This window comes from Sus scrofa, chromosome 10 (genome assembly GCF_054392235.1).
Source record: "Sus scrofa isolate SSC_HxYL_T2T_F1_AM1 chromosome 10, Sscrofa_HxYL_maternal_Yorkshire_Landrace_v2.0, whole genome shotgun sequence".
NCBI classification, from domain to species: Eukaryota; Metazoa; Chordata; class Mammalia; order Artiodactyla; family Suidae; genus Sus; species Sus scrofa.
The window spans coordinates 13,720,486-13,734,403 of NC_139392.1; the positions used below are offsets into that span (position 1 = coordinate 13,720,486).

The 13,918-nt window shown below is 42.7% G+C and overlaps 2 protein-coding genes and 2 long non-coding RNA genes across 4 annotated transcripts in view; 1 reads left to right on the plus strand and 3 right to left on the minus strand.

Moving 5' to 3' along the window:
- DISP1 (dispatched RND transporter family member 1) overlaps positions 1–13,918 on the plus strand; it is a 1,033,384-nt gene that overhangs the window by 522,384 nt on the left and 497,082 nt on the right. The window lies entirely within an intron of this gene.
- LOC110255736 (uncharacterized) overlaps positions 1–13,918 on the minus strand; it is a 230,729-nt gene that overhangs the window by 116,524 nt on the left and 100,287 nt on the right. The window contains exon 5 of the mRNA XM_021065090.2: positions 5,948–6,077. Within this exon, the coding sequence (XP_020920749.2) occupies positions 5,948–6,077 (130 nt within the window). The remainder of the gene's footprint in view (positions 1–5,947; positions 6,078–13,918) is intronic.
- Positions 1,069–4,707, minus strand: LOC146398802 (uncharacterized). Its single transcript, XR_014817406.1, has 2 exons — positions 4,436–4,707; positions 1,069–2,404 (listed from the first exon to the last, which is right to left on the minus strand). It is a non-coding gene; the product is annotated as an uncharacterized LOC146398802 (long non-coding RNA).
- LOC146398803 (uncharacterized) lies at positions 9,583–13,575 on the minus strand. The gene is made up of 3 exons (XR_014817402.1): positions 12,253–13,575; positions 10,219–12,187; positions 9,583–9,733 (listed from the first exon to the last, which is right to left on the minus strand). It is a non-coding gene; the product is annotated as an uncharacterized LOC146398803 (long non-coding RNA).

A 13,918-nucleotide genomic window follows, 5' to 3' on the forward strand; every position in this document is an offset into this window, starting at 1 on the left:
TATCAGGGTTACAAATTCCAGGGTGAAACCACCCTCTTAGCACATGACAAAACCCAGACTATACTTGAGGAAATGTGATCAGAGAGCCTATGATAGACTCCCCTGGGCTGGAGTCAGCCCCATCATTGATATAATGCATGAGGGATGTACCACAAACAAGACCCTGGCTTTCTCTGAAAGCACATGAAATCATAGAGAAGGTCCCAGGAAACGTTGGAAACCTAAGATTCAAGAACCTTTTCAACCAGCATAAGCAGTCCACTCATGCCTTTAAATCTTACCAGTCAAGCTTAGAGATGGCAGCTTGAATAGGAAGGAGAGTAAAACCCACAGCAAACGAGAGTCGACCTTCAGGAAATTCTAACCCTTCTGCCCAAATCCTCAGCTCCACACTGGCAGGATGAGCGTATCCCCTCGATATCCTCTCACACTCAAATGATATTCCCAGCTCGGACACATCCCGAAGGATTGTTACTCATCACCTGGGCACTGTGTTCAAATCCCAAGATGATCACTTACTAGCTGTGACATCGGGCAAGTTGATCATACACATGAGTAACACCGGGCCTCAGTTTCCTCAGGGCACATGATGACAGCCTCTACTTGATAATGTCGTTAGGAGTAAATGACTTCCTCTACAGTGACTACTTAAGCCACTGCCTGGTACCTGGTAAGCATGGTACTCAGATTATTTATGGACATTAATGTTACTGTAGCCACTTGAGGTCACACCTTTTTTTTTTTTCCACAAAAAGAGAAATGCTCATTTCCAAAGTTAGCAAAAGGCTATATGACCCAATCGCTCTGTCCTTACAGTTGAGTCATAAGAAGAAAAAAATATAAGACTCGGACCGACAAGAAGTGAATAACAGGATCCAACCCAAGTTGCAGTGAGAGGGCAGGAGTTACAGCTGGTGCAGGATAGGGCTCGCTCCTTTATTCAGAGCTAAAAATGGCAGCATTTAAAGAGTTGACATAACTCCTTAGGTCCAAGATGTTCTGTGAATTTGTTTCCTTGACTCAGGACTGCCAAGCATGACATTTCCTGAAAGCGTCGTCTTCTTCTTCTTTTTTTTTTTAATGATTTTTATTTTTTCCATTATAGTTAGTTAACAGTGTTCTGTCAATTTCTACTATACAGCAAAGTGACCCAGTCACACACATACATGTACCCATTCTTTTTCTCACACTATCCTCCATCAAGCTTCTTCTTAATTTTAGTTTTTCTACACCACTCCACCCCTGCACCTGCGAATAAGTCAGCACTCAATCACTGGGGCCATCTCAATGTAATACCTTAACTCATCTGATTGACTGCTTAAGAACCCACCAAGCCCTCCAGATGTTTTCTTGAGTCCTGAGGTTTGGCAGCATTTAGATACTATGTGTTGAGAGACAGCAAACACTGCCTCTGAGCATATACCAGGTGGAGCGCAAGGATCTATGCTAGAAGGTGATTCCCAAGATAATCCCCTAAGAATCCAGACAACAAGCTGCAAGAGAAGTTTTCAAGTCATTCAGCATCAGTAGGAATGTAAACCCAACAGATGTTTTTCTCATCAAACTATTAGTCGAGAATATTCCATTTCAAGTGTCACAAAGCAGAATTGAGGACATTAGTTCTGTGATCCATATAATTATTCTGATTTGGGGTTGACACCTGCTTAGAAATCAGAACAGGAGAAGAGCAGGAAATGGGACATGAGAACAAGCCAGAATCCCAGTCAGCAGGACGTCTGAAAGCCGTCTGCTTGACTCACATTCTAAGAAAAATGCTAAGAAGTGGGAAATAGGCACCTCCTTTGGCACACGGCTCAGATGGTCTTGGATAATTGGGAAGTTGGGCCACTAAAGATTTAATGTAAGTGGAAACAATGAAGATGCCTTTCTGTTCCCCCAAATAATTAATGTTGGTTTTCATAGTAAATTCCACAATCTTGTCCTTTAGAAACTTAAAATAGTGCACCCTGAGATCAGGCGCTGAGCTCTACATCATAACACAAAATGGTACAGGACAAAAATAGGAATACCCCAAGAGACAAATAAATGGGCTAAGGAAATGATTAGGCAATACACATATGAGAACCAAAGACAGCTCATACATGGGCTCAAAATCATAAGTAGTCAGAAAAATAAAGTTAAAATAAAATGATATCATTCTAGGCCAAACAGACTGCCAAAAATGTCAAAGGTGAAGAGTTCCAAGATTTCAGCAGCATGTGGGTCTTAAAGCCAGGGAATCAGGAAGGATACAATTTCCTTCCCCTAAAATAGAGAAGAATATTAGATCAGATTTGTGAGAGAGAAAATCGACAGTCTTGTTTTTGACCTGTTAGGTTTTTTTGTTTGTTTATTTTATTTTGTTTTTTTAGGGTTGCACTTGTGGTATATGGAAGTTCCCAGGCTAGGGGTCTAATCGGAGCTGTAGCTGCCAGCCTACACCACAGCCACAGCCACACCAGATCTGAGCTGCGTCTGGGACCTTCACCACAGCTCATGGCAATGCTGGATCCTTAACCCACTGAACGAGGCCAGAGATCATGGAAACCCTGTCTGCATGGATCCTGGTCAGGTTTGTTACCACTGAGCTATAAAGGAAACGCCTCGACCTGTTCGTTTTGAGATGTCTACTAGATATCCAAGTGGAAGTGTCAAGCAGGTGAAGTCTCAAGTTTGGATGAAGAATTTAGGCAGGAAATACCAACTTGACTATTGTGAATATATAGACGGCATCTAAATCTATGGACTTGATGAGATTAACCAGCAGTAAGAGATGAGATAGTGTAGATAGAAAAGAGAATAAGGTCAAGGAGTGAGCCCCGGTCTTCTTCAATACTAACATTAGTGATGAAAGAAGAACCTAGCAAGGGAGGCTGGGGAGGATTGGGGAGTGCCCGGGAGCACAGAGGAGGGTGGTGCCCTAGAGACAGGAGGTGTGACTGGCCCACTGAATGGCCCTGAGGTTCAAGCAGCAACATGTGGGCCAAGAGTCAGTCATTGGAAATGACAATTCAGAGGACTGCAGTGGAGGGCAGCGGGCTGGGAAGGGAGTAGGGGAACATGGAAGAGAGTTCCCTGGATAATGTTTGGTACATTTTGAACTTGTATTCATGTGAATGTATTATCTGTTCAGATTGAAAACAAACAAGTTAACAAGCTGCCTTAGCCCATTAAGGCTGTGACAACAAAATATCACAGAATGAATGGCTTATAAACAGCAGAAATTTGTTGCTCATGGTTCTGGAGGCGGGAAATTCAAAATTAGGGTTCCAGCATGACTGGGTGAGCACCCATTTCCAGATCACAGACTTGTCATATCCTCCAGTGGCAAAAGGGAGTAGGGATCTCTCTGGAGCTTCTTTGATAAAGTGCTAATCCCATTTCTGAGGGCTTCACCCTCATGACTCAAGCACCTTCCAAAGCCCTCACCTCCTCATACCATCATCTTTTGGACTCAGGGTTTCAATATATGAGTTTTAGGGGGGCACAAACATTCAGATCACAGCATAAAGAGAACTTGATTTTTTTTTACATCAAAGGGTAGAGTTACACAACCAGATTAGGTATAACTGAAAAAACAATCAATGAAACATAAGATATATGCAAAAAAATTGCCACATTACATAGAAAGATGAGAAATATAAAAGAGAGGTTACAAGATATGGACCATACATGATAGGTTTATCATGCATTTATCAGTTTCCCACAAAGATAGAATTGAAAAAATAAGGATAGACATTGTTTTAAAATATTATGTCTTGGAATGTATTATAGCTAATAGATAATATGAATTCTACAGATCTAGGAAGTCCAAGATATTCCGAGTAGGAAAAAGAAAAACAAATTCATGCTAGACATTATAATAAAGTTGAAAAACAACAAATACAAAGGTAAGGTTGATAAAGCAGCCAGAAAGAAAGGATGGATCACCTAACAAGGAATGACAATAAAAATGACAGCAGATTTTTCCACCTCAAAAACAGAATCCAGAAGGCAGTGGAATAATATCTTCAAGGTGTGAAGATAAAGTAATTGTCAATGTAAACTTTTTTAACCAGAAAAACCACCTTCATGAAGTAGTAAAATCATTTAGAAATAAACAATAACCGAGAGTCTACTGTCAAAAATCTTGTCCTAAAGGAAATTATAAGGGAGTACTTCAGAGAAAGGAAAATAATTCCAGAAGGACAGTCAATATAAGAAAAAAGGATCAGGACTTCCCGTCGTGGCTCAATGGTTAATGAATCTGATTAGGAACCATAAGGTTGCAGGTTTGATCCCTGGCCTTGCTCAGTGGGTTAAGGATCTGGCGTTGCCATGAGCTGTGGTGTAGGTTGCAGACGTGGCTCTGGATCCTGCGTTGCATGGCTCTGGCATAGGCCGGTGGCTACAGCTCCAATTCGAGACCCCTAGCCTGGGAACCTCTGTATGCCACGGGAGCGGCCCTAGAAATGGCAAAAAGACCAAAAAATAAATAAATAAATAAAATAAAGAAAAAAGAAAGAAAAAAGAATCAAAGAAGAAATGAGCATGAAGTTCTGAGTTTTCCCTAGCTGTGAGGTGATCATACTTAGCTTCCAAGCATGTGGTTCTTAACTTAAAATCAGAGAGTAAAGCAGAGTCCCATTCTTGACTGTAGAAGATTTCACAGTAGTTGACAGTTCTGAGCTCTTGAGTTTCAGTGGCAAAACAGGTTGATGTGTTTATCTGTTAATAAAATGTTGATCAAGCCATTCGTGGGGACAAGCTCTTGGTAAGTCATTCCAGACTTTTCCTGCTGCTGCTTTTTGCTATCTTCCTATTAGAGTAACTCATTTGACTTCTTAGGCTCTCACCAGGCTCAAAACAGGTCCCTTCTCTCTGACCAATCCAGGGCTTTATTTGAGGAATCACTGTTTCGGACGCTGAAGCTAGGACTAAATCTTGGCCCCACTAAGATTGTATTCCTTGAAGGCAAAGTCACAAGAACCCATTTCGAAGCTGGGTAAGCACTGGCTGCTGGCACTGCACAGGACAAAAACAACTCTCCTTCCTCTGTTCACTCATACCCTCAAAAGTTCTCTAATCAGGGAGTTCCCGTCATGGGGCAGTGGTTAATGAATCAGACTAGGAACCATGGGGTTGCGGGTTCGGCCCCTGCCCTTGCTCAGTGGGTTAACGATCCAGCGTTGCCGCGAGCTGTGGTGTAGGTTGCAGATGCGGCTGGGATCCCGAGTTGATGTGGCTCTGGTGTAGGCGGGAGACTACAGCTCCAATTAGACCCCTAGCCTGGGAACCTCCATATGCCGCAGGAGTGGTTCAAGAAATAGCAAACACACACACACACACACACACACACAAAAGTTCTCTAATCACTTCCAGGCCAAACTCTGGCTTGAGGCTGAGATAAAATAGTATGTTTTTATGGGTTTTCCTGTTTATTCCATTGGTTTGGTGTCTAGAAGGAGAGATCCTGTGGTCTAGTTTAAAGCCATTAACTTCACACAGTAAGTGGATAGAGAAAGCAAGGATAGCTTAGAAGTACCTGGAGAGGCAAATGGGGCCATCACAAAGGGTGAAGTGTGGACAGATAAATAAATGAGTTAATAAGCATGGAGGATGGAATGAGAAGATTCAATAGACTCTCCAGAAGGAGAGCATGGCAGCAACTGAGAAGAGAAATTCACTTTAAAAAATAGCTGAGAATGTTCTGACATTGAAGAAAAGAAAAGAAAGCGTGATTTAGCATACCCAGTGCTGAGCTGGCCTCTGCATGCACTTGTATTCTGGCATCTGTGATCCTACAGGGTGAGAATCCATTTTGTCCTGTCTATCGTCTCACTCACACAAGCCACTTCAGAGCAGGAACTCTTACCATATTCATTTCTGCATTGCCAGCACCCACACAGAGTTGTGCAGAGCTTCATAAATGCAGAAAACGAAAGGTGCTTATTGAGAAACTACTTACTACATGTTTGTTGAAAGATGAGGACACGCGCTGTGATGTATGATGGTTTTCTTGCACAAGTTTGCATGATTCCAGCCCCTCCCATCCACCGGATGCTGTAGCTGGGGTCGGGGTGGGTAAGAGCTCCATTCTGAAGGGAAGAGTTTATCAATGAGCTACAAGGAAAACAGTTTCGGAGACCTGCCCTTCGGCGTCTTCACCACCTCCTCCCATTTATCCTAACATAAGATCCTGGTTGCGTGTGAAAGAGAGCATCGACTTTAATCGAAGCATGTGGAACAGGAACAAATGCCAAAATAATACGCAGGAGAGACACAAGTTGAAAAAATAACACCACCACCACAAAAACCTAAAATGTACCTCAGTGGAATGGTATCATTGCCTTACCCACTGGCCTCCCCCCCAAAATCCTGAAAGCAGGAGAGGTCAAGCAAACTTAAATTTTCTGAATAAGTCTAACCTCTCTGCTATTCTGCCAAATATCTAAGTCGTGACGCCAACGGATAGTACTCGGCACTCACAGAGGTTTTCATTCTCGCATACTCTAGACAGAATCTAAGAATGAATCCTGACAGCTCTACTCCACAAGATGCTGGTTAAGAGCCAGCCGAGGCATGTGCATCACATGATTATTGGGTAACCTTTGCATACAATCACTTCTTTCCTCTACAGTTTCTCATCATCCACAACTTAAATTCTCATGGCAGCTTTTGGGCCAAGGACCACCTTCAGCACATCCTTCTGTGTTCTTTTCAGGAACATGTCGCCCCTCCAAATTAGCTGACTCTGTTTTCAGGTCACTCAAATGTATCCCGGGGTTTCAGGCTGAAACTGAAGAAAGTGCCACGAGCCCAGTGGTCTTGTGTGAGGCGCACAGCCCTTCTCGTTTGCAGAATGCTGCCCCAAGGACCCGCCTTCCAAGATCACTACCACAGAATGAAAAGAGAAATAATGCAAAATCAAATTCAAAAAAGCATCAATTTCAGTACTCCAAAGGCGAGAGGTAAAAGGAAACTGCTCGGAAGCAGAACAGAAACAGCCCCTCCCCTTCCTCTGCTCCACCAGTTTTTCTTCAGGGAAAAAGCTAGATGCAAACAAAGTTGCCTTATTTGTCAAAGGCTAGAATGGCTCTCCATGACTGGACATATGGCAAGTCAAGTTTTATACCAGAGCCCACTGCCATGAAGAAAGAGTAAGTAGACATTGACATTAAAAAGCTATGGGAGTTTCCCTACTTCTGATCTGTTCTGGCTCTGGGAACAGCTGAGCCTGGCTTGTGGCTACCTGTGTTGACACCTCAACTTGAGTCTATGGGACTTGTCACCTGGTTCAGAGAATGGGCTTCGATTAGTCTCCTAGCTATGGATCATGCATGCTATCCAATTCCTGATGAAATACTTGGGTATCTGGCCGCACTTAAAGGAGAGGCCTCCCCACCCCCCAAAAAAAATCCTAAAACACCTTTACAAAACATCTAAGAAAGGATGATCACGTGTGCCATCCTGATGTGCAAAGATGCGAAGGGGAAGAAAATATATTTTCTGAAAAATAGCAGACGTCGTACATAACCAAGGCACTGATCATCACAAGGTCATCAATATTCCTGCAAATCATCCGAGTGATGTGAAGTCAAACGAATGTAAGCCTAATAAAACCATCAGAGCCAAGATTTTTAATTTAAGTGCTAATTGAAGGAACAGAGCAAGAAAGGGGAAAAAAATTACACAGACCATTTTAATTAAACACTCCAGAAAACCTGATTTTACAGCCTCACCCATTTTACAAATAGGGCTTCCCGTTACTAATTTAGCCTTAACTGTTCCCAACTGTGGACTTTAGGGAGCCCAGCTTAACAATCCATTTGCAATGGCTGTAAACTCCTCAAGTAAGATACCAACCACTCAGTACGTAAGGTAATGATTCTCGGATTCAATCCTTAGCCCAGGAACTTCCATATGCCCTGGGTGTGACCATAAAAAAAAGTGGCAGAGCCCCTCAGCCTGGATCCCTGAGTGACGAAGTGGAACAGGACTCCCACAGCCACTGACGCCTGCTAGACTCTGTTATGAATGAAAGACAAACTTTTGTTGCATTGAACCACCGAAATATGGCAGCATTTGCTGTTGTTGTTACATCAGTGACCTTGCCCAGCGCGTTCACATCTCAGACTCTTGCACTTGGTCTTTTTGTTCCTCCAAGACATCCATTGGCTCAGACCCTCACTTTCCTGAAGTCTGTGCTCACATAACATCCTCAAAGATGCGTTCCTGACCTTCGTATCTCTTGAGCTCCTGTGCTGCTCTGTTTTCCTTTATAACACGAATCACTATGGATATTTATATTATCCATATTTATGTTATATATATTATAGGTTTATTTATTTGCTGTTTTGCCTCCTGTACAAGAAAATTAAACTCTGTTTTATTCAAGGGCATCCCCCTCCTTGTGCCTAGAAGGGTGCCTACTCCCCAATAGAGCCTCCCTAAATAGTTGTTGAATTAGTCAAAGAATGCGTGTACGGCAGGAGAGAGGTAAAATGGGTGAAATTATCGCTCCCATTCTAATCAGAGAAACTGAGTTACAAATGGAATGAGTGGCATCCCAAAGTCCCAGGCAGTGGCCAAAATGAGGCTGGTGAGCTCACGGGTAAAGTTTCAGTTCGTAAGAGTACCAGTTCCCGGAGAACTGTAGTGATCACAAACAGGCAGGTAAGCATTTTCAATAACCTTCAAAACTGAAGGTGGGAAAATAGCTCACCATAATTCTTCCCACCTTCTTCCTCATTCTAGACAGTTATGCTCTCCTGATAAAATTAGTCAAATTGCTCCAAACAGGCACCCCATTCCAGGACCCCTTGGCTTCTACACCAGCAACACCCAGACCTAAAAATATCCTCAGCTCAATGAAGGCTGCCCACCCCTCAAGACTTATTTCACCTACATTGAATCTTTTTCCATCCACCCTAAAAGCATCCCGTCTTCATAAAGCCCACAAACTATCTCCCAGAAACCAATTAATAAATAATCATCTAACAAGTGGACCAAAGTTCTTACTCTCAAAGAATTCCTAACTGCTAGGTTTACAATTTAATCGCTTTTCTTATCCAAAGACAAGAGTTAACCGCTGCCTTCACACATTGTACCACTGAAGTGCTTCTTGTAAGCTGAGTGCTTGCTTTCAAGTGCCAGGGCTGGACTCAAGTTTGGAAAAAATCCTAAAGTGGGTAAGCATCCATTTTCCGTGACCCTTCTTTGCTGTTTAGCCCCTTCTTCACCGTTTAGCCCCTTCTTCGCTGGCTAAAATCAACAGGGATTAGACCACGCCTCCTCAGGCTTGCCTTCCACAGCAGTTTTGCATGGGCTCCCCAGAAAAATAGCTGTGTGAGATTGTGCATTATAAAGTTTTATGTTCACATCATCTGGGGAAATCCTGCATCTCCTACACCAACTTTATGGATTTGTGTTGTTTTGAGAAGCACTGGGGTATTTAACTATTGAAGCCAGAATCCCCAAAATTATTTTCCTCTTTTTTTACCTTTTTTTTAAAATGACCTAACTGCTGGTATATGGACTGAACCAGCACCTCCAGAGAGACAAGCTGGATCATTAACCCTCTGTGCCATGTGGCAATTCCTATTTTCCTCTTAATACCCATTAACTTCTCATTGAATTAGTGTTCCTTGAAAGGCTCTAGGTCTTTGGTTTTGTTTGTTTGTTTGGGGGTTGGTTGGTTGGTTGGTTTGCTTTGTAGGGCCACACCTGTGGGTCTACAGGTGTAGAATCGGAGCTGCAGATGCCGGCCTACACCACAGCCACCGCAACTCCAGATGCAAGCCACATCCCAGACCTACACCACAGCTCATGGCAATGCCAGATCCTTAACCCACTGAGCAGGGCCAGGGATGGAACCCACATCCTCATGGATACTAGTCAGGTTCATTACCGCTGAGCCACGATGGGAACTCCAGCTCTAGGTCTTTGTAATCCCACCTTCACACATCCTCTGAATCACCATTGCCACCAAAGCCAAACAATGTTTAAAAAAAAAAAAAAAAAAAAATCAGTTGGAGTTCCCGTTGTGGCGCAGAGGTTAACGAATCTGACTAGGAACCATGAGGTTACTGGTTCAGTCCCTGGCCTTGCTCAATGGGTTAGGGATCCGGCACTGCCGTGAGCTGTGGTGTAGGTCACAGACACAGCTCAGATCCTGTGTCACTGTAGCTGTGGTATAGGCCAGCATCTACAGCTCCAACTGGACCCCTACCTGGGAACCTTCATATGCCGAGGGAGCAGCCCTAGAAAAGGCAAAAAGACACACACACAAAAAAATCAGTTTACAATTCCGAATGATTTCCTGGCTCATCAAGCATCAGCGTCTGTATCTCTGGGGCGGCTGCAGTTCTGACCTGGTCCAGTCCTGGGACTGTCCTTGAAGGCGCCACCTCCTCCTGCCCTTCTCCTTGGCTTTTGTTTGGCTTCCCTGGCCGGGTCGGGCAGTGCTTCTCTCTAAAGAGCCCCGTGATGACCCTGACCTGAACGGACCGGCTCTCTGTGTTCTTTCAGTTCATCTTTCCCTGTGCCATCCTTTCTCCGGGCACATTCTGCTCTGGGCTCTGAGCGCTCCCTGCCCTTTGAACAAGGGCCTCCAAAGCAGTCTCCATCTGGAAGCTCCAGAACGACCTTGAGTAAAACGGTTGACCCCCACCCCTTCCCTTGTGGCCATTCCAGTCCAAGGGCCATCACGGAATCTAAATGACTTTCAGAGTCTCATCCACCCAATCACTTGGGCTAACTGATCTCATAAGAGGAAGCAGCAAAGGGAAGAGACACCTTTGCCTCAGCATCAGGGCAAATACTAACTAGCCAATGCTCATAGGACGTTTCTGGATGCTTCTAGATATAAAAGAGCTCCATGGAATTACACACTAAAACAGGAGAGGGCTGCTGAGCTGAGTGGATTCCACCTTTGGCATGAGTGCCGGCCACCTGTCCTATATCCTGTATTTTCTAAGGGGCCACTGAGCAACACAAGCACATGCCTTCAAGTTGTAGACCCTGGAAGCAGGTACAGCCATGAGGGCGTGAGAGAGGTCCCAAGACTCCCAGGAACAGGTCTTATTTTGCTGCTGGTTCTATTTCCAATCATTTTGAAGGCGGATGTTCATTCTCGACCCCTTTAAGTGTTTGGAACATGGCTGCCTTCAGAAGGCCTGAGTCACATTTTATGACAGCTTGGAAAATGCTATGGTTTTTCCTAGTCTTTAGAGCACACCGTTAGGCTGAAATTAACCACATAGGTTTGAAGCTAGTTAGACACAGGGTGTAGTCAAGTCACAGCGTTTGGTAGCTTCAGAAAGCCCCCAGGTGTAACAAAGTGGATCGCTTCGGGAAGCCGAGGAGATACAAGGAGCTGAGGAAGGGAGCTTGCCTGAACGGTGCAATTCCGAGGGCAAGCCCCTAATCAAGAAAAGGGGCCTGTCTGAACGGTGCAATTCCGAGGGCAGATTCCTAAACAAGGAGACGTCTGCCTGTAGGGCACAATTTGAGGACAGACCCCAGAAGACAATAAGGCTCGCGTGCTGACGATTCCTGGAACTGAATTTTCCAGGAAACAATTTCCATTTTACGTTGCTGAGTGAGGATTGTTCCATGGATGACATAGTCTTTTCTGTTATTCACTTGTTATTCAGTTTTCCTCAGTCTTTCCAGATTATTTACTTATTATTCTTATTTTCCATTCTTATTTTCCTGTGGTGATTTGTGATTTAACAAAATTACAACAATAATATAATAAGAATTTCATCCTGAAGGACTTTCCCCTATTTAAATCCAACTTAGTTAAAACATAGTGTTTATCTACTAACTAGTTATATAGTAAACTTTAGAGTTAGGATTTTAATGAGATTCATAGAAGTTAGACATGTATTATCCATGAAACCTAGCTGTGAGTTTTGTCCTTGATTTTAAAAGCTTTCAAGTGATAGCTAGTTAAGTTGGTTTATATTTTCTTACACTGTCTCCCTGCCATAAAGCTTTAAAGATAAGCACCAGTCTAAAAACAAGATTTGTGAATGCCAAATTCTTGTGTCTGTGACCTCTTCAAATTGTGGAGACTGGCTGGCCATGGGATGATTTGTACTGAGTCTCCTCCTTTCCACATGATGTATTGTACCTGGTTGCCCTTAAATTGTACTCACTAAGTTTAGTTAAGATAAAGATCTTAAAACATGATGGATTGTACCTAATTGCCCTTAAATTGTACTAAGTTTAGTTAAGATAAAGATCTTAAAACATGAAGTATTCTACCTAATTGCCCTTAAATTGTACCCACTAAGTTAAGATAAAGATCTTACAACATGACGTATAGCTGCTATACCAAGTAATAGTTAACCAATGTACTTTTAACACTGTGATGTAATCTGTAGTAAAAAGCTGTCTATATAATCAACCACTTATGCCAATAAAATTTGAGCAGTCCAGCACCCTGAAAGAAGGGACAAAGAGGCTGTCTCTGTATGTACATTTGCCGACTCTGTCCATCTCCTATCAGGAAAGTGTACACTCCCTGGCCGCCGGGGCTGGCTTCTGGCAGATCGTCAGGAGGTTAACTGGAAATGATGCAAGACACCAACAGAGAAAGCAGTAAGAGTAGAGTTAAATAATAATAATAGCAATCATGATAAAGAGAATACTGGTTTTGCATGTATAATAAAAAAGACAAACTAGTTCACAGAGCATGCAGATTTATGAAAACAGTTTTTAAATGAGAGGAAGCATGAAAAAAATTTTTTAAATGTAATTGTTTTCTTGTTGCCCCCAGCTCTCTGAAACACAGGGAATCATGCAGTAAGAGAGTTAAGAACCTTTTGAGCATAATCTCTTTATATGAACATGTGTCTTTATCATTGATTCCTGGCTCCTTTCTTTTCAAAAAATCCAGTGTTTTATTGGCCACCTGTATTCATTCTCTCATCATAATTATGGATAAAAATAATTTTACTCACTTCCACTTTTATCTAAAATTAAACAAAATTTTTTGACTCTTTAGTCATATCCACAGCTTGCACTGAAAATACTTTCATTGAAAATGACTCTTGTGTACAGAAAACTCTCTCAGGCATTCTCCTGCCACCAGCAAAGTGACCCAAACTTCTTAAGGTCACTTTGCCCCTGCTTCTTCAGATCAGACTCCTTCATCCAGGACAAGAAAGACAGAAGAGGGAAGGAGTTTCAAATGTGCTCAATTTAAAGTTAATCAGAGGGAGAGTAAACAGTTGTTTCTAAGACATAACTGAGAGGGAGTTCCCGTTGTGGTTCAGCAGATTAAGAACATGACATAATCTCTGTAAGGATGCAGCTTTGATCCCTGGCCTCCCTCAGTGGGTTAAGGACCCAGCATTGCAGCAAGCTACAGCACAGGTCGCAGATGTGGCTCAGATCTGGTGTTGCTATGGCTGTGGCATAGGCCAGCAGCTGCATCTTTGATTCAACCCCTAGGCCGGGAACGTTCATATGCTGCAGGTGCGACCATAAAAAGAAAAAGGAAAAAAAAAAAAAAAAAAAAAAAAAGATTCTGAGTCTTATTCAAAACATAAATGGAGATTTCGTTCTTTAGTTTTTTATATGTCCTTGTCTGTGATTTTTTGACCTACGTAAAAACATTACCATGATCCATTTGAGAAGGAGCAATTCAAGTTTTCTCCTGACTGGCAAGATGTGTGCTTTCTCCCTCCTCCCCAGAGCAAACACATATTCTCATATTGATCTGCTGTCAAAAGGTGATTCTTGCACAAAATTAGCCTGCAAATATTCTTGCCCCTAAGCAGATGTCTTTGAGCACAAACATGAGGATGATTCATCTTTTCAAACAGAATGTGACTGGCAAAAATGTTGTATTGCTTTAATTTTGCCTTTGGGTTTAAAAAAAAAAAAAAAGCAGCAACTCAGCTATTACTGAATGAGCTCCTTATTC